This window comes from Synchiropus splendidus, chromosome 4, assembly GCF_027744825.2.
Source record: "Synchiropus splendidus isolate RoL2022-P1 chromosome 4, RoL_Sspl_1.0, whole genome shotgun sequence".
Taxonomy (NCBI): Eukaryota; Metazoa; Chordata; class Actinopteri; order Syngnathiformes; family Callionymidae; genus Synchiropus; species Synchiropus splendidus.
Genome location: NC_071337.1, coordinates 16,240,393 through 16,260,329, shown reverse-complemented (window position 1 = coordinate 16,260,329; position 19,937 = coordinate 16,240,393). Strand labels below are relative to the sequence as shown.

Genomic DNA, 19,937 nt, shown 5'->3' with positions numbered 1-19,937 from the left:
TTTTTTCGGTTTCTGTCTCTGTCTCAATCTCAAAAGGTCTTGCTATGGTCTCGGCTCAGGCGGTCTTGACTACTCTAAGACCTACATTAAGCATCTTAGCAAAAAAACTTAACATCTTAAGAACTCCTGCCAAAAATCAGTCGATCTCTGTTTAGTCCTCCATACATAAGCTTAAAACAATGTCAGAACACAGCTAAGAAACAGACTTTGTGTTCAAACAATAACATCAACTCACCAAAACATTTGCTTTGGTTGGTGGCTCTATCCACAAACACCTTGGCAGAAATGACATTCCCGAAGGGCAGAAACATCTGCAGGATCTCAGAGTCAGTGAACTCCTGCGGGAGGTGGTAGATAAAGATGTTGCAGCCCTCTGGGCCTAGAAGATGGAGGACAGATAAGAAGACACAGCATGACATTTCCTGTACGCGTTCCTGTGAGCACTCAATGTTTATTTATGGCTGCAGTTTCATTTCATTAACGTTATTAATGGCCAACGAGCAAAAAGCACTCCCGCCACTCATATTACAAGAGCCGCGACGCACTGCTAGCTCTAATAGCTGTTAACATTGTAAAGACCAAATGCTTGAATGTAATTTGTATTCCTGATTAAACAGGTCAGTCCAGCAGGAGTGAAGGGAAGAGATCAGATTTCACGAGGAAGTGTAGGGACACTGAAGACAGGGAGGCGATGAAGACAGAAATGCTGTTTTTATATTAATTGTTTTTGTTTGCCTCTGTGCACTTGTAAACATATTAACCTTCATCAAGGAGGTTTCCGCCTTCATGGATTTTAGTAAAATCTATTAATTTCGACAATGAGGAAGGAACACACGCACTTCATTTAGCTTGAGAGAAATGCTGTTATATTTTGGTGGTGTTCTGAAATATTACCTGGATATTAGAGATATTTGTTTACTTTGTGTTCAAGCTCATAGCTCATTTGACTGTTCATGATATAAATGATATTTCCAAATACTGATGAGGCATCTAGCTATAAACATTAAATAAACAAAAGACAATAAAAGTGATTATTATTATTATGAGCGAAAATTGAGGTTGACTTTTAATTGGACTGAAAAAGTAAATTCTGTGAAGAACCTCAGTAAATTAGTTATTTTTTTTTAGGTCAACCAAATTTTAATCAAGTGCGCTTTTTAATATTTTGCAAAGCTGTATTTATTACATATAAATGTTCATAAATATATATAGTGAATGGTGTTAAAATTTCATTTTTAAGCGCAGACTGTCTTCATCACTGTGACAGACTGCGTTGCTGTCAGAGCAGTTAAGTGAAAGTGTGCTCCACACTGTGGCAGCAAAGGCGCGTCTGACCTTCTCGCTGCTGCAGCTGGGTGGGCTGTTGCTGCGGCTGCTGGGCCACCAGGGTGGGCTGGTGAGGGAAGGGCTGACCCACTAGTCCATAGGCAGCAGGGTAGGTAGCTGGAGAAGAGAGGAGCAGGTGAGTGCAGAGCAGCTCAGGAGACAGACACCCTTCCTTCCTTTACAAACAGTATGCGACAGCCTGTCGCCCACAGACGCACCAAAACTATATTGGTCCTTGTGTGAGTCACTAGATGGAGCTGCAGGGTTGTAGCATCCGCTCGTATTTGCATGATTGGAATATAAATGTGTGCTTTTTATAACGCGGCCGTTATATAACGATTTAAGAAAGCTGAACGCTTCAGGAATCCATGATGACATATTTAATGAAATTTGGAATTGTAAACAGAAAGAAACGATCACAGCCCGGGGAGGAACGGATTTAACATATATGAGTGCTCATTTTGTTGGTTTTGTTATTGAGATTAAGATGTAAGATAATATCTCTGCTTTCTTTTTTTCCCCCACAATATTTAGTTTTCCTTCTACCTTGTAGCATTTCTAAACACTTTTAAGTATCCTTTTTTAAAATATAAATTTTGTGTCCTAATACATTTCTTAAAAATACATTACAATTTTTTTTTCAGATGACTCATGTTTATGAAAAACAGGTCTTCATGGCTCATCATATTTAAGACAAACTCCTTCCTCCAGGTCATAGGCTGCATCAGGAGATGAAAGGCATCAATGGTCACACTTTAAAGCAGTGGTGAGGGGTCGTCATTCTCACAGACAGACGGACAGTCAAAGATACATTTTAAATGTAGCCTCATGTTGTCAACTACATATTACAAAATAGGAAAAAGTGTAGTAACACTAGGACATTTTTTATACACACCTGATATAAGACTCGCTCACCTGTGTAGTGCTGCATTCCAGTGTACGCCTGCTGCAGCGGGTCCAGAACAGGACTCTGAGCTGTGACACAGTCAGTACATTTGTTATACATTCATTCCATTCAACTTTGTCATTAAAAACTTGGGCTATAAAATGGACTGATTTACTCACAATTGTTTTAGATACATTCATTTGATCATGTCTTTCACCTGCAAAAATGTCAACGGCAACATTGAGCTCACCTTGGTAGGCGTGGACCCCGTTGGTGTAGAGGGCCTCGGTAGCCGACTGGCCGTTGGGGGCGGTGGGCACAGACTGGTAGCTGTTGACTGCGATGGGCGGTGGCAGAGTAGGAACTGGTGTCGCTGCGATGGAGGGCGGAGTGCTGGTACCTGTGGCAGAGGAGTCATTTGAGATCAAACACGGCATGTACGCGTAAGGATCAGGAGTTCCAACTGAGAAGTGACTTTTAGCTTTGCAACAAACTTTCTCTCACAGTCTACACATGATAACTTCAAATCCCTCTTGCACTGTGTGTCCTTTAAAGTGGGAGTATTCCACAAAATAATAGCCCGCCCTCATAATAATCTTTGCTCCATCAGTGCAGTAACTAACCAAGTCACATTGTGCCTGCCAGACAACATATAACTAAAGCTAATGTTTGCCTTCTCCGTCTGGTTCTTCTCTCTTCATGTATCAGGGCTCATATTTCAAGCCAAAATCGAATCAGGAGCGGCCCGGGCCAGACATGTCGTCCTCTTATTACCTGAGGAGGGGGTGATGGATGCGATTGGTGTGGCGATGATGCTGCTGGGGTTGAGGGCGGCGAGCTGCTGCATCTGGACCGCTGCCACCGTGGCAACAGGAGAGAGATATGCCGACTGAGCCACCAAAGCCTGCTGCTGCATCAGCTGGACCAGAGACAGATTCAGAGCAGAGTCAAAGGAAAAGTGGATTTAGATATCAAATTAAGCAGCAAATCTTTTATAAGATGGCTCATCCAATGATATACATACACTTGGAAGCTGTCTCACTCAAAAGCAACAGATGCAACAATGGAATAAAGTGACTTGTAGCTTTTCCTACCGCCTGTGTGTAAGCGTTGTACGCCCCCAAATGCAGGGTCATGGGACTGATGACCCCCAACTGAGAGGCCACCTGCTGCATCCTCCTGAGACCTCGCTCCTTCTCAGAATCAGCAAACTTCACCACCAGACTGGACGATGCTCCCTGTCGAGCACAAGAGGAGAATCTCAACAGACTTTTTCACACTTCAGAATCACAAAGAAACAGTGTGAGGTCCTCTGTGTGGGTTTTTGTCATTTGTTAAGTGTTTTTTTACACTTTTCTTTCCCATCATGGTGACAGAAATGAAGCTTAAAGTATAGACATGCTGCTGTTGGATCTGCTGGGCTGCAGACACAGTGTCAAGCATGTGTATGAGTGTGCGCTCGCTCAGTAACCTACAGGTAGAGTGCGACTCCCATGCAAAGCATTGATGGCAGCCTGGGCCTCTGCGTTGCTCTGGAACTTGACGAACGCACAACCTGAATGACATAAAGTCACGTTAATGTTCAGATCAACGCTGACAGACAATTACACCACACACAGCTCCGCGTGGCAATAACCCATGACGTACCTCATCAGTTACCATGACAACACCAACACAGGCTACAATTGAACCTGAAGCATTAGCCATACGACAATACAAAAGTATCTGCCATGAGAACACACACACACATACATGTATCCATCTCAAACACATTTGCTCTCATTTTACAAGATGTGATTTGGACACGTTCCACTTCACTCACGCTTCCTTCCTCACATGAAAACATGTCAGGGCCATTAGTGACCTCACCTTTGCTGGTGCCGTCAGGGCCGCGGAGCACCGTACACTCCTCTATGCTGCCGAATGGCTCAAACATCTTCCTCACGTCAGCGTCCGCCTGCTGCTTCCCCAGCATGCCCACGAACAGTTTCCTGTCTTCTGAGGGAAAGGGGGTGTTCACCAAGATGGGAGGGAGATGACACAAAATGTTTGAGGGAAGAAGCAGAGGGGGGAGGGGAGGGTGGCAAGATGTCACCATATATACATGCATCACTAATCCGAAGACAGTTTGACAGAGAAGGCCCAGAGGGGGCGGGGGGTGCTGTTCTGGACGTCAGGACGTCCGCACACGAGACATGGCGGCTGGATGTGTAGTCATTATAATCTAAATTGCACTGACACAGCTTCCAGAGCTTTCAACATTGGAGATGAACTATTCTCTGGGTGATGAGTCATTACGGACGCATCTCTTTGACATCAGAGGGCGTGCTGGGAGTGCGACTCTCCACTTGACACGTTTTCTAAGGATTAAAAGAAAGCAGGTTCTCTGGGAGTAACACCCCGTCTTATCAGAAAACGGGAGTAGTGTCTGAGTAAAATGAGTCAGATTGGCCTGCCTATAGCAAACAATCCAGTTCTCATGTGTTCCATGGGAGACGTGTAGACAGATCTGTAGAGTCTCCATTTTTTCAAATCAGGCTGCTTCAGTTCGCTCGTCTCACAACCGCCACGTTCCATTTGTCCTTGGTAGCAAGTTGTATTCTGAATTGTAATGTCTGAGAAGCAAATGATGCATCCACTTAAGGCAAAAGTCTGACCGAGTATTCGCTGTGTAATGCGTAGCAATAACAGTGCAGTTGGAGGTTTGCTGAAGCTAATAAAGAATACTCATAAAGGAGTTAGTTTAATATTATTTAAAAGAAATAAAATAAAAATAATACAAAAATTGATTATTAAAGCAGTTTTAGGCTATGTGAGTCAAACCTTGTTTACACCCTGACTAATCCGAAGATCTTGTTCATACAGACTGGATATCAGTTTGTCTTGCTGTACCTCACTAGTACATGCTAACGCTAAAATGTGGGCTCTTCTTAAAGGGCTCTTGCAAACACTAAAGTGCTTCTTTTGGCCCCAGTAGTGAACAAGAAACATGGACTCTAATGGACGACCCATTTATTTTAAGTGGGTATAAATGTGTGGAAATCATTTTCATTTTTAAATGGTGGCAGAGAGAAATAAAAGAAATAAGATATTAGTGTTTTCATTCATGTTGTGTATTTGATGATTCACTCTTACCCCCTCTGCTCTCACTGTCAGCCGGTTTCACCTGGATGGGTCGATTCATCTGTGAAGGAAAAGACCGCACTTTAGTCGAGAATGAACGTCAGAGTTACACATTGGCTCACTGAACGTGACACTGCCTTCAAGAGAAAACAGAAGCACAAATGTTCTGTCAGATGGTAGGTCTTGACATGCAATCACATGTCAAGGTAGATCATTCCGTTTCTTCTTTCACAATTCACAACCCACCTCCGCCCTGCCTCCTCCTCAGCAAACCATTCACTAGTACCACTCATTCTCCTGACTGTACGAGACAAAATATATTATGAAAAAAAACAAAACACAATGAAGCTAATGCGGTGATGTAATCCCTCCACCTTCGAAAGCCGGACATTGCTGGGGGACAAAAATGTGTCATATGTTTGTGAAAGCTACAACGACAAGGACACTCTCCACCTCAAACATGAATGACATTATTTGTGAAGTCGTGTGTGTGTGGGCACGCGTGCTCGTGTCATTACGTTATCCAGTCTTCCACCCTTCAATCTGCAAGTCTCTCAAAATCAAATCTAATCCTGAAGTCTATCTGTCCATCACCCCACCATCACTCACACTCACACACACACACACACAGACAGCAAACCAGGAAAAGCACACACCCACAAGGGATTGGGGAAGTGATAAGATTAAGAACACTCGCCGGCTAATCTGGATTACAGGAGCACGCAGCATTAGAATAGCGAGAGATTGTGATGGAGAGCAGAGCGACGGGGGTATTCAGGGTTAGAGAGGAGGGAAAGGAAAACAGGAACCAAAAAGAGAAGGCAGCATTAACATTCACCTTTTCATTATTCATCAAAAGAAAAGCTGCTGAAATTCCATTTTTTTCCCCTCCTCTATAATTGTCGAAGCCCATTATTTAACAAAAGCTCGACCGAGCATCAGCGTCTTTTCTTTGGAGATCTGACACAGTGAGGGTGGAGGGGTGGGGGGGGGCGCTGCTGCGTGGAATAAAGACAGGAAGAGTATGATTGGGAGGGATTGAAGGAAAGAACATATGGGGCAGAGGATGGAGGAGGGGGAGGAGCTTGCGCCCAGAGCTGGAGTGACTCTGTTAACTGTGACTTAATGACGGTCTTAATTATGGAGCTGGTGACATTTCAGCCAGTCACTGATCCCGTGTCACTGATTAATCCGCCGCTGTCGCTCACTGGGAGACACTATTGATCGGGGGCCACGGTCCAGCGCCGCCACGACCCGCATGTTCAAACACTTCACAGGCATTTGAACCAGCAGCACCTGCTGAAAAGAGCCCCCTGTTGTTGAGCAGCCATTGACTGCTGCAATTATGGCCGAGGGACAAGTGAAAGGAGGAGGCCCTAGGACCATCCTCGAATCACTCATGCAAACATGACATCTGCTTCTGCGCTCTTTGGGGAATTTTCAAGGCAGGTGTATATCTTAGCTAAGTATTAACAGATTATATTGCGCTTGCTTTCCAAGGTTTTGCTTTTCCAAACCAGAACGGAAGGATGAGCCAGTCACAAGTGAGATTGAACTGACAAGAGGGGTGACATCAACATCTCACATTTTCCTGGATACTCAACAAAAGCTTCTCACTTCCTTCAAGTAGGTCAACCAAATCAAGAGGAAGCACTTCTGAGCACACGCAAAATACAGGGAAAACAGCTTGGACCTTCTGGAGAAGACGACGGTTTTCAGGATTCCCTCTGGATGTGCCTCAAGAATGCCTCAATCAATCTCACTTAATGTTTGCAATTGTTATTATTATTGTGGTAGTAACCTTGTATTTACAGAAAAGACCTTGAGATAATAAACCGAAAGGCACTGTCTCTGCCTGTGTTGTAAAATATGGTAATGTGACATATATAGTTTGATCATTTGAATCCTATTCACTTCAGCATGTTTCGGTACAAACAAAATTCAAACAATCCATTCTTTGTTACAAAACCAGGATTTATATGCCTTTGAATCTAAAACTCCTGTCAGAATAAAAAACCAAAATATTCACCCCAGTTACCAATTTTAAGAGTAAGGGAAAACAAATCGCATTCTTAGCAAACAATGACAAAAAAGGTCAAAATGAATCTTGAGTCAGATGCTTTTTAAAAAGGTGGACCAAGAAAGAACACACAAGAGGAGCAGTTCCCAGGAGATTACATGTTTAAAAAGGCCAGGACAACACATTAAAAAAGGCTTAAATATGTGCCCTACTTTCCTCCATACATGGATGCCAGTGTTGTTGACCTTCATGACTAATACAGTCAACTGGGCCATGTTGCGATCACTGGATTGACCCAGGAAAAGCAAGTCATGAACAAACCGCTTTTCGGGAAATTTTTAAAAAGTTGCACCACAGTACTGTTTAACACGAGCTGCCCAGAGGACGATTTCCGCGATTCGGCGGCAGAGGGACAAACAGCAGAGGCTGTTGATAAGGAGAAGCGTGGCAGATGGCGCAGGAGATTGGAATTTGAATATACGAGAGAGAGAAAACAGAGCGAGATGGAGGCCATCAAGGCTGGGCCACTTCAGATCGGCAGGGCAACCAGTCCGAGCCGCCTCTGACGAAGACACGGCTCAGATTGCCATCGTCATGACAACCTTGGAGATCAGGAGCCCACATCAGCTAAACAGGGTTGTTCTGAACAACAAGACAGCCGGAGGGCGATGAGTGAGAGGTGCAGAGTGGCACGGGGATTATATCTACAGGTGTGAGGAAACAAGGGGAAGATAACAATTACACCTGTGTTGGAAAAATACTAACAAGGCCGTTTTCCCTCAAACGTCTTGGGCTCTCGTGGCTATCAACACGCGTAATGAATGTGGAACAGCAGTTAAAGCCGATGTGAAATGTGTCTCACAAAAGACATCGAGCTGCTGGAGAAAGACAACAATTCAAATGTGTAGAAAGAGGGGCAGCGGCGCGTGGACAGAAGGGCACATCGTGGACGAGTGTTGCGCAAACAGAAGCTGGCGATGAGGCCTGTTGAATGCTGGCGCTGCCTTGAGAGCAGATGCAGGAGCGGAGAGAAAACATCTCCTCTAAGCCTCCGCGGCTAACACACACTTTACAGTAATTTGCTCTCTCCCTCCTCCTCTTGTTGCTCCCCCTCCCCGCCACTGTTGCTCTTAGGCTTGTTTACAAAAACAGGGGAGACACACAAGACAAACCTGCCTGATAAACATCCTATCAAACAAGACGTTCGGTCTCCCTCCCCTCGTCCCCAAACATGGTGATATTATATTGAATCATCGTCGATCCCAGCACCAGTCCTCTCATGTGCTGCGGCATAGACTTAATCTTTTTTTTTTTTTTTTTTTTGCGCTGTGAAAGGGATTTGGTGAGGATTATGACATATTAAATCCATAGATTATCCAATCAAATCACAGCTCGACCCCTTCGCAATAATGCACGACCCTCCTCAGGCGCAGCCCAGTCAACGCCGAGTCAATATTTTCATTTATGGTGCCATCTTTAATATGTCTCTCCAGAGATTGATGATTACTTATTTAAGTCGGTGCAGAGGGGTGATGTCTACGTGGACGTCGCCGTTATTAACATCTATTTGTTGTCTTCTGTGGAACAGAAGCCCCTCTGAATAGCAAATACATCAGCGTGGAGCATCTCTGCTGCTCTTTGAAGAACATTTACAGCAGGGGAGGGTGGGGGGTAGCTGGGAGGGGCCAGGGAGGAAAGGGGGGCACAAAGACAATTTTCTGTCTTTTCCTCCCCTCTGCTCCATCACACAGCGCTGGTCATTGCATAGTGTTGGTCGCCTAGCAACCTGGCATCCCATGTCCTAGCTGTCTCTAGGCAACCAGACCTGCGACCGTAATCAACCTGCCACTTTCCTCCTCCCCGCCCTGCGCTGTTCTCCCTCGCTTTCACATCTCCTCCTCGCAAATACACTTATAGCCGCACGCACTTGTGAAAACATCAGGGGATTGAAGACACACAGGTGGAAATTGGTACATACGAGACGAAAGAGAAAGAGGGAACAAAGGGGTGGAGGCGAGGAGGGGAGCGTCTCCATGTGGCACGCAAACTCCTCGGGATTCAAATCAATCTCTCAGCACTCACTGCACAAAGCTCGTACAGTTCAATAATTTTTAATCAATAATCCAGTCTTGGGCGTCAAAGCAGCTTTCCAGTGTCACCTTGTCCACCCACAAGATTCAATACATTTTCCAAAATCCACACTGAGCTGAGAGCAAGCAGACAATCGATCGAATAACTTTTGTCCATAGAGCACATGACATATACATTGAGAGCAAATAAAAAGTCCACACCAAAAATTCAAGACACCGCCCTCCCTAACCCCCCACACCTCCACTCACGACGGGCTTATTTCCTTTTTAAAGGCACTACATCCACATAGACCCACATTTCGGGCATCTGTACACTATGAGCCAGGGGGTCGTAATGCTTTGGTTGATCCAAATTAGTTCACCCTAATCCAAGTGCAGCCACAGAGAGGGGAAAAAGTGGAATGTCCTCTGTGGGATGGGAATGTGATCTTTCCTGAGGTGGTGGTGTTCATACAAATATAGATCGTTCTTCATGAGTGAGGGAAGGATGGAGCACTGCAGCTCAGTCTGGTGTGGTGAAGATAAAGGTGAGCTACAAGACAAAGTTGTTAATCTACAAGAGAGAAGATCAGGAGGAGTTGAGCCTCAAGGATCTCTTTGTAGTGGGGTGTCCAGGACATCGAGTGGCCATCCGTTTCAGCCGACAAAAACAACTTTGTCTCTCATGTTGTGCCAAAAAACTAGGTCAATCTGTTAGGGGTCTCAAATCATCATCAGAACCTTCTGGGCCCTGCCAGTCTGTCACACGGAATAGTGTCTCTACTTTGACTTCACATCTAACTCAACCACTTTTAAGGGATACACTGCATTTGCTGTGAATATACCTTTAGTATGCAACCAAGCTATAGGTTGTGGAAGAAATGGATGGACTTTCCACCCTCCCCTCACAACGGATAGAGGCATTATATTATATTTGCTTGCCATCGTCAAAGAACTATTTGCCCCATTTAAAGTTTACATCACTGTCTGCTTCTTCTCAAATATGGCCAGAAAATCTCTACAAATATGGACCTCAAATTCAGCTTTAAACTGAGTCACAGATGACTGAGCTTCCCCTTCACTAGAAACACATTGGCATCTCCTGTTATACTTATTATTACCTCATCATTACACATCAGTATTTGGTTGCGTATAACTATATAACACACAGCGAGACACGCTGTACATTACCAACACATGCATGAAAAAGCGACAGCCCTCTGAAGTTATCAAGTTAAAGCATAATCTTAGTTAGTCAGAATAGCTTCGTCAGACCAAACAAATCCAGATGTGAATGGAGTCAAGGAGAGTATTTAAAAAAAAATAAAAATCACTGCAGTTGACTCTTGATACTTTTATGTCTTCCTGCTGCTAAATATTCATGGCAAGCATTGTTTGACTCGACTCAGTGGAGCAGGGGGTTGAGAAGTGAATCATGGACAGATTTCTGTCTGCGTGTGTGTGTGTGTCACTCATATTTCTGATGCATTTCTGCTCCCGTAACATCCACCAGTATCCACACATGCATGCTCATTAGATTATCAGCCTTGGGTTCAAAGAGACTAATGAGTTTTGAAACAACAGCCCCTTTTCCCTTTTGTGTGTTTCCTCTCTCGCACACACACGACCGCCCGAAACACACTCCTCCACCATGACAGATGCCTGTATTTAAGCTGATAAACACACTGCCTGGATGCACATCCTGCCCCCCACCCTCACTGCCACTAACTGTTCATTATGTCAAACTCCCCCCATCCCCCCCACTTTATTGTCTCCCCCTTTCGTTTATCCAATTTCTCCCTAATTCACACCCAGGAACAACCTCTACAAATCCAATCTGTGTCCATCATAGCAGCCGTCCCGCAGTCACGTGGATGCGATGTGATTCATTTTCATCTATTGTTGTCACCTTCCATGTGCAAACATGCAAACACGGGCTGGAACTTAAAAAAATGATTTGAATGAACTCATCATATCAACATGCTGGATTCCACTGTTCATGGCTGAGTAGAGCCTGGATAAGTGTTTATAGGCATATTTTAATGATAACAGGAAAAACAAAAACAGTGGGAGGATCCACAATAATCACAATAATGGACCGTATTAATGTAATGAAATGTAGATTTATAAAATTACAAGATCCAAGGTTCTCACTTGTTTAGTTTTAATAGAAATATTGAGATCAGTTGTCGCAAAACAGGAAAGTATTTTGATGATTATAGCAATAATAAAATGCATTTATTTGGCACTCTCAACAAAGTGTATCAACAAAAAATATGAACCATGAAATTGATTCAGTTTTTTTATTTTAATAATTAGGAGACAACGATGAAGCTCTGCTTGAGGAAGAGATTTACATAAAACTAGGATAAAACAAAACAAACAAAAAAAATGAAAATTTAAATGCTGAAATGATCACAACAGACCACAACAGTGCTTTTAAAGGGGAAGAACCAGCAGTAATATACTTGGACAGGAATATAGTACTTTACATGTGGCACACACAGCTATACAAAGCTAGCAACAGAGGTTTACCAGCAAATTATTTAACAATATAGTGATGGGATGAACTAACCCAATATGGACTTAGTGTTGCGACTGTGTGCACCAGGTGGATTGATGTGCCAACCAGCTCACTATATTTTATTCTAAGCCTCCTTTAATATGAATATTACTTATCATCCAGAATAATTTAAGTCATGTGACAAATGTGTAGCACACATTGCCCGAGGAGTAGGGGATGGAGTGGTAGATTCACAGATCAAACTATTTAAACAAGGAAGTAGGAATCACACTATTGTTGTCTTGTCAAAAGAATCAGTGAGTTCAACAGTAAATCAGTGTCAGTCACTGACTGGTGATAGGTGCTTCTTCTTGCCCTTTAGATGAAATTAAATTATGCTATTTTTTTCCCCACAAAACTGGGCCCGACATCACAGCTCCATTTCATGTCAAGAAGCAATTTCAAAAGGTCCAGGGAACAAAGTGGTAGAGTTGATGTAACAGAACACTGAGCTGTAGTTAACAAATCTTCCTGACATATATATATATATATATATATATATATATATATATATATATATATATATATATATATATATTACTACACACCACTAAGAGTGAACAAAAGCCAATATGTTGAAAAAGCTTTCTTGAAAGGCAATAAAAGCAAGTGTAAGTGTGGAAAACTCTGACTCCCATTTTTACAACCACGTATCCGCTGAGATTCAAACACCCAACCTTTAACAGAGGCATCAGTAGGTTGCATCACCAGAGGTGGCCAGCTCCAAAACAACATCTCACTGTTGTTGCTACATGAATGATAGGACGTCACCAGCTTAGTTTTCTTCCAAGTGTACTTTGGCATGGTCACATCCGACGGGTATGTCGGACTAAACTGATGCCTCAATGTTGTCAAGAAAAACAAAGCCATTATTAGCATCTTTAATGAGGCGTCAGTTTAAATCTCAGTGTGATGCAGCACTGTTGCACATTTAATTGATTCTAATAAAGTTTTAAAGCCTGAACTTATAAATAAACACGACGTAGAAATTCAACCAGGAGAGACAGTTTATGGCTGCAATGTTCCAGCTGCTGAACATTTGTGGCAATAGCCTGCTTTCCGGCATAAATCCTGCGCTATATTTAGCTTATGCATTTATTCCAGACTATTGATAAAACCCCTGTCTGCTCGTTCTGAATCCTTATGGCTCACTAAATGTCAGGCTGAGTCAGACGCTCCACTTAAACGCCAGCTGGTTCCTTTTGTTTTTGAAACAGTGATTTTACACCCTGTGTGCCAACAATAAACCTAACAACTTCCTAGCATCTATACCTGCGAGTGCGCGCGAGCATAATCTGCGGGGACGGAAGCAAACAGACATTTAGGCGCACAAAGCACACACCTCCCATTGTCGGCACCAGCACGAACACCTGTCAGCTAACACACTCTTTCTCTCCCACGTCAACAATAATCAATAATCTATTTTTACTTTCAAAGGAAATGCGCTCATGCTAACACCTTTTTTTTTCATCTTGTGCAGCCACTTTTACCCGTGATCAGGTTATCATGACAAGTCATCATGTGTTGACAGCCAGCTTGACTTGTTATAAGTCAAAACTTAAAACAAGTCAAACTCAACGCCTGAAATTGAAATCCCAGTCCACAATGTGGGTAGAAAAATCGTATTCATGGGTCTTCTGTCTGGGCGGCTAATTTAAGAGCAATGCTTGTCTGCATTTAGTGTTTTCTTTCCATCTTCCATCTTTTCCAATTCTTCATCACCAGCGACTTATAATGCACTCGCAATCCATCACTGCATCATGAGATACATTGGCAAACATGCTTTTTAGGGTTATCACTTCTCTAGCTTTTGAAGAACTTTTTTGGCTATAACTGTAGGTCCATATAAAATGACATGTCAAGCAGTGTGACTGACCAACAAGTGACTATCTACGTTTCCAGGGTATCTTCTACCTTTCACACAACAAAGCTAGCTAGCGATTAAGTGGACCAGGTGTAAGTGTGTCAAAGTTTTTGCATGCAAGATTATTGAATGAATTTATATCAGACAAAACTACATTTTGTTGTGATATGTAAAACAATGGCCAGAGACACAATGATTGCATTGCAACCCCTGACAGGGACCAACTACCAAACACAGTACGCAATGCCAATTTGAAACATCTCATTGCAAAATCTCAAGAGTCTGTCCTCATCAGAAGCATCGGTGATCCCAGTTTATACTCTCACTGGCTCACGATGGAGTACAGCAGGGGTGTCTAAACCGGTCCTTAAAGGACCAGGTTGGTACGGGATTTTGTTCCAACCCATGTGGCGCACACACCTTCACCATTCAATCGATTTTCAGTCAGGTGCTGCTTGTTTCAGCTGACACCTGACCTGTTAAATCGTGTGTGCTTGACTGGTTGGAACAGAAACCTGCACCTACTGCAACCGTTTGTGAAACATTCCAGTGCATGGCACCTGGTCCATTAGGAGTCTTGCCAAACCGCTACCAGGTGAATTTGATCATACTGTAAGTGGAAAACGCCTGGACAGTTCCATCTCCTTGCCAAAGGTTCATTTTAGGATCATAATTTGGGATGAAGTCAGCAGCAAAATTGTCAATTTGGGAAGTTGGAGACGATCTTTTAGTAGAGGTCATGTGACACTGCAAAGTCACTTCATGACCTGGATGATGTTTGACATCTTTGGGTCAAGTTCTCCTGTGATCTACCATGGTTTTATCATCGTGCATCAGACCACATACACTACTTCAGAAGACTCATGGCGCCCCATGAGCCCTTGAAAGGCACTGTCCACTGCACAAAGGCACAGAGTCGGACACAAAACGGAAATGATCTCTCTGTTCGACATAAGAAGCATTGTATCAGTTTTTCTCATTAACTCCACACGACGCTCTTCTCTCTCCATCTCTCTCACCTGAGATAAAAGAGGAGACCAGGTGTCACCTGCTCGCTCGTACTCACTATTGTCAGCGGCGCAGAATTGACGCGTGGGACTTTTCAGAGGGGAAACGTTGGAAATAAGTCAGCCCTGGGTGTTAATGACATCCCTTACTTTCTCTACTCTCAGCCCCTTCAACCTCCAGCTCACATAATTGCTTTATTTCTTTTGTAGCGACTCATTCACGACATGCCAAAGTTAATTATTCTTCCTCGACGCAGGTGCAATTAGACGACAATCACACCACAGCTGGGCGCAGGGTGGGCCACCGCTCTTGTCTGCGGGGGCGTGCACGGAGCTAATAAGATGCTTTTTCTTCAAGCTGGGGAGGAGGAGGGAGCGAGCTGAGGAGGCGCAGGATGGTTTAGCTGCTTCTATAGTTTAGAGATAAGAGAGCAGAGGGGGGAGAAGGCTTTAGCAACGGGGGGGCTCGGCCCGCTGATCCCCTCCACCAGGTCAGGAAGGTCTCGCTACTGTCACGCTAACAATAGGATTTACTTTGTGAACACTCTAATTCCAGTCTGCTGCTTCAACCTGTCGTCCAAATTCCACCTTTGTCTACACATTTAAACCAAAGGAGGAATTGTGAGCTTCTATATGCGCCCGAGTTTTCCAGCAGCTTTCCCGCCCAGATTACACGTTCATCAGACAGAGGTCCAGAGAGACCCGTCTTCAGGTGGAAACCTGTGTCACCTGGGATGTAGTGGCTTTCCTGACTTCTAGTTTTCTATTTGCTTCAGGACAGGTTAAATGCATTCAGAGAGAAAGCCGTTTCTCCCCACCAAAATTCAGTAGTCACTCCCATAGTAAAATAAACCAGCAGCATTTACAAGCATGAACAGCAGGTGAAACACGTAGATGAGCCATTCAATACAGCAGAAAAACATCTCACTTTTCGCGAAAAAGAAAGGGGATAAAGCTTGCACCAGACAAAAAAAGGACCCTTCTGTAGAATAATTGCTACTTAAATCAAAATTTAACTTTATTCTCAATGACTATTAACTCTAAATTATGCCTCTGATGGTAAAGTGTTTTTTTCTTAGAATCGGCCCGAGCAAGCTGTGCGTGCTATTCATAGATGGTAAGCTTCACATCGGCTGACCAAAAGTACACAATGTATTTCCTCAGGTAAAGTTTGCTCTGCGGTACGCATCTGTGTCTCCACTGTTCAAGTTCAGATGGGTGCAGGAAAAAAAGGAAGCACCCCCCACATTGCCAAAAATACAACAGTAGTCACAGGAGGCGGAGCTTCACGTGTCACCACGAGTGGTGATTCGATATTGTGTTACCCACAGAACTCTTTACAAAGTCTGATTTTGCTGTAGTGCTGAGCGTCCAAATGCTTTCAGACACATAGATATTCAAAAGGAAATTACTAGTTTCATGCCCCCAAACAAATCAACAAAGAAAAGCTTGAGCCGTAAATAATTCCACGTATTTAAGCGGCTGATCAAATGGAAACATTTTAACATAAATATTTGCAATTCTCTTAATGAAACAAGATCACTTGCAGATATTAAAAATACATTCATAATCAACTGGTTGTAGAAGCAATTTGTTACCCACTTGACTCATTATAAACTCCCACAGAATCCTAAAATGAGGAGACGCAAATGTTGGAGAACCAAAATAACTGCGAGAAGCCAGAGAGTAGGAAGTCGCTTCACGCTGGGAGAACACATCTCATAATTCCTCGCCTTGTCACCTCTTGTCTTCTATTGCGCGCACGCTGCCGCTGTCGTCTCATATTTAGCTGCGGAAATGTCATTTGGCGGCACACCTGCTGTCAGGCCATGCTAATAAAGCCAGCTTTAACTTTGATTAGGATTCACAGGCAGCGGCGGCGAGATCACACAGAAGAAGACAAAGTCACTTCAGCCTGGTTTTAATCACGGCACGTTGGGAGATGAATCACGGCCTGACTGGACGGATACGTCTGGAAGCGTCACGTATGGGGAAGGCGGGGGGGAGCGGGCCAGCCTCTGACCTTTATTGGAGCATATTGGCTACAGGGGGAGCTGGGTCGGCTTGTCACACTCGCTTAATGTTCATAACATTTGTGTGTGCACCGCGAGCTTCCGCCACAATGTCAGATATTTGGCTGGGGTGATATTTGTGGAAGCAGACCTGGACAAAGTGCAGCCCGGGGGTCTCATGTGGTCACTGAAACATCACATTATATTTGGTGTGATATGGCCAGTGTTTAAATTGGACGCCGCTTCGTGTTTCAAAAATAGTGCTCTTCTCATGAATTATTCTCATCTCTAAAGTTTCCTGAATAAATTATTACGTTCTTATTTTGATGCTTCTTACATCCAAACCATCTTAAAGTTCAGGAACCAGTGTGAATGCACAAAAACACAAAATCCCATCTCCAAAAGAAGAGACGCACAAACTCACCCCAGGTAGAGTCTTCTGCTCATGCAAAGCATTCTGGGCTTTGAGGGCGGACTCACGTGCACAGTAGGTGAGGAAAGCACAACCTGAGGGCAAGATTTGATTCATCAATTACTGACAAAATGATGAGTGAATGCAAATAACACAGTTTTATGGCGAATAAGAATAGAATAGAATTTTTCAGTTCAACAAATTCAGGTGTCCCCATTGAGATGTTGTAACCAAAATGCTGAAGGAGGTGAAGTAAAGTTGTATTGATGATAAAACCTTACTTTTTAAAATTGAGTCGCCATTTTGGCCACTGAATCTGATGCTATTGTTAAGTACTCCTGGCCTTCAGTGGCCAGAGAAGAGAGGAGTGTTGAAGGAGCAACCCAGCTCATGGGAAGCAGGTGGACAAAGCTAGCTTGAGGTCTATACCTTGACATCACATTCTAATCCAAAGTGTGTCTGGTTTATCCCATGTGACTTTCACTAACCCCAGCAGGAGTAAAAAGGAAACCCACTGACTATGAGGGTGGTCATAACGTTTGTTTGAGGACATTTTAAAAGACGGCGAGCACCTTGAGGAAATTTTGTACACAATTTGTAGACAATTCTAAATACATATATAAAACGCACAATGCAAAATCGGGTCACTCAGTGCTGATGAGCACCATAAAGCTCCTTAATTTAGTCATGTAGTCAATAAAACCCACAAAAATCGAGTGTTGGCAGCGCCACATTGCTGTAACTAATCTTAATTGGCCATTTGCCCTCCACGCCTGCGGGCAGAAACATGCTGCCGTTTATAGCGCCATTATAAATCTGCCATTTCCTGCTTTGGTCGTCTTTAGCAACATTTGTGGCTCAGCCCACATTTCAAATCTTCTTACCTCGAAATTCAGACGACTCGTGAAAACAAATAACATGGGTATATTTAAAAACATCCTTCGGGAAATGTGAGGGAAAATGGAAAACAAAAAAAACACAGGGATCTAATGGTGGAATAAAAAATAGGCAGGGAATTCATGTTTAATGTCAGAACGCAGAACAGCGAGACGCCTTCATTGACCTTTAGGGTCCTCAGCGAGGGTGAATATGTAAATATGAGGCGAGCAGATGAGGTGGGTGGCAGAGCAGCCGGGCCACCTGGTTCCGAAGGTTTAGCACATTTATCTGGAACCTTTGTTCTTGTGCGTTCCGGCCAGAATCACAAACAACAGATGTGATAATTGAGGAGCGCGTCTCTGCTGGGATGCTGGGAGTCTAACCCGACCCAGGGGTGACTGATGGAAGCCAATAAAGGACTGACAGAAGAGGAATTACACTGACTGGATGATCTTTAGCTCACCAGTGTATCCTCACATTTGTGGTCGGCACGTCAACCCTCTGCTGCATGACCTTTGGGGTCCCCAGCAATAGTCGTAATAATCCATCAATAATTAATTTTGGTATTTATGAGTGTACTTATGAAAGGTTAACACCTGTATTAATCCATAATAATCTAAGCAAATCGAATAAAACAGTCAATTTACATCAATCATGGCAAATACAAAGTAAAAATCATCAAATTTACAACATGGATGGAAATGATTGTATTTTAGATGTTGCATATTTTCTCATCACCAGCCAGTTATTTCATCATATTGTCATCGCCTTTTCTGCAAATTTTATATCAGGCTTCATTGTTACATGTATGTGAATAGGGATTTTTTTTTTAATTGTTACAATAAAATGACACTTTCTTCCCCTAAATTCTGAACACAATTCATTCACTAGCTCTGCCAAGGCGGAGGCTGGGTTTTGGACAACGTCTGTTTTGATGAAAGGATCAGATTTTGGGGCATTTTGGCACTAGTTCAACAAAGCATTCTATACAAGCAAGAACACAAGAGGACATCACTGTAGATAATGTAACCTAACAGTTTGCTCTGGATCATGGTGATATTGATCCGATGATCCATAAGCTTTTCATGGAATTGGATACTGTACAACCCCAAATCAGACTTGTGTCAAATTTAATGGTTGCAAATACACATGCATCCATGATGAAATTTAAAGAAGGAGTACTTACAAAGTAAGTAGGTAAGTGGAATTAAGAAAAAGGGATTATATATTAGACATTGGTTGTGATCTGGATCACCGTGTCAGAAGAAGACAGCCGTGATCATAAGTCAGGCTTCCCTCAATAGCGACCTGACTTCTGATCGTATCCGCAAGATTCCACATTTCAACCAAATGTTTCCATGGTTAAAAGATACATTGAAAAAGACCAAGAAAATTCACTGTCAATATACACTTAATTTGCCAGTCTGGTGAGGTGGTTTCTATCCTGATGAGAGACTTGTGATATCGTTCATATCGAGGGGCCTTGGTATAAGGGAGGGAAGGGTTTTTTGTTGTTGTTTTGTACTTCTCTTTTAATCTATTCTACATTTGCACCTGTGTTTAATATTTTGTCTGTGTGTGTGGGGGTCCTTGTGGGGAACACACCAACTTGTGGGGACCTTATGGATTTGGATAAGTTTAAGCCTCAATTTGAGGATGAAAACGTCAAAATAAATGGGTCATTATAATTGAATTTAAGTTCGGTTTAGGTCCTGGTGATTTCTTTTGGATGGTTAGGTTTAGGGTGAGAGGCATGAAAGTCAAAACAACAAAACA

At 43.2% G+C, this 19,937-nt stretch overlaps 1 protein-coding gene across 3 annotated transcripts in view; it reads right to left on the bottom strand.

Moving 5' to 3' along the window:
* Window positions 1-19,937, bottom strand: part of celf3a (cugbp, Elav-like family member 3a) — a 30,562-nt gene that overhangs the window by 7,379 nt on the left and 3,246 nt on the right. For 2 of the 3 annotated variants that reach the window (XR_008414326.1, XM_053861739.1), the window contains exons 3-12: window positions 17,295-17,377; window positions 5,348-5,396; window positions 4,082-4,210; window positions 3,688-3,767; window positions 3,307-3,450; window positions 2,987-3,131; window positions 2,463-2,612; window positions 2,242-2,301; window positions 1,336-1,443; window positions 236-379 (exon numbers count right to left, since the gene is read on the bottom strand). Coding sequence is in view for 2 of the 3 variants with exons in the window: in XM_053861739.1 (XP_053717714.1) it covers window positions 236-379; window positions 1,336-1,443; window positions 2,242-2,301; window positions 2,463-2,612; window positions 2,987-3,131; window positions 3,307-3,450; window positions 3,688-3,767; window positions 4,082-4,210; window positions 5,348-5,396; window positions 17,295-17,377 (1,092 nt within the window). In the remaining variant the exon portion in view is untranslated. The remainder of the gene's footprint in view (window positions 1-235; window positions 380-1,335; window positions 1,444-2,241; window positions 2,302-2,462; window positions 2,613-2,986; window positions 3,132-3,306; window positions 3,451-3,687; window positions 3,768-4,081; window positions 4,211-5,347; window positions 5,397-17,294; window positions 17,378-19,937) is intronic. The other variant, XM_053861741.1, reaches the window with a different exon arrangement.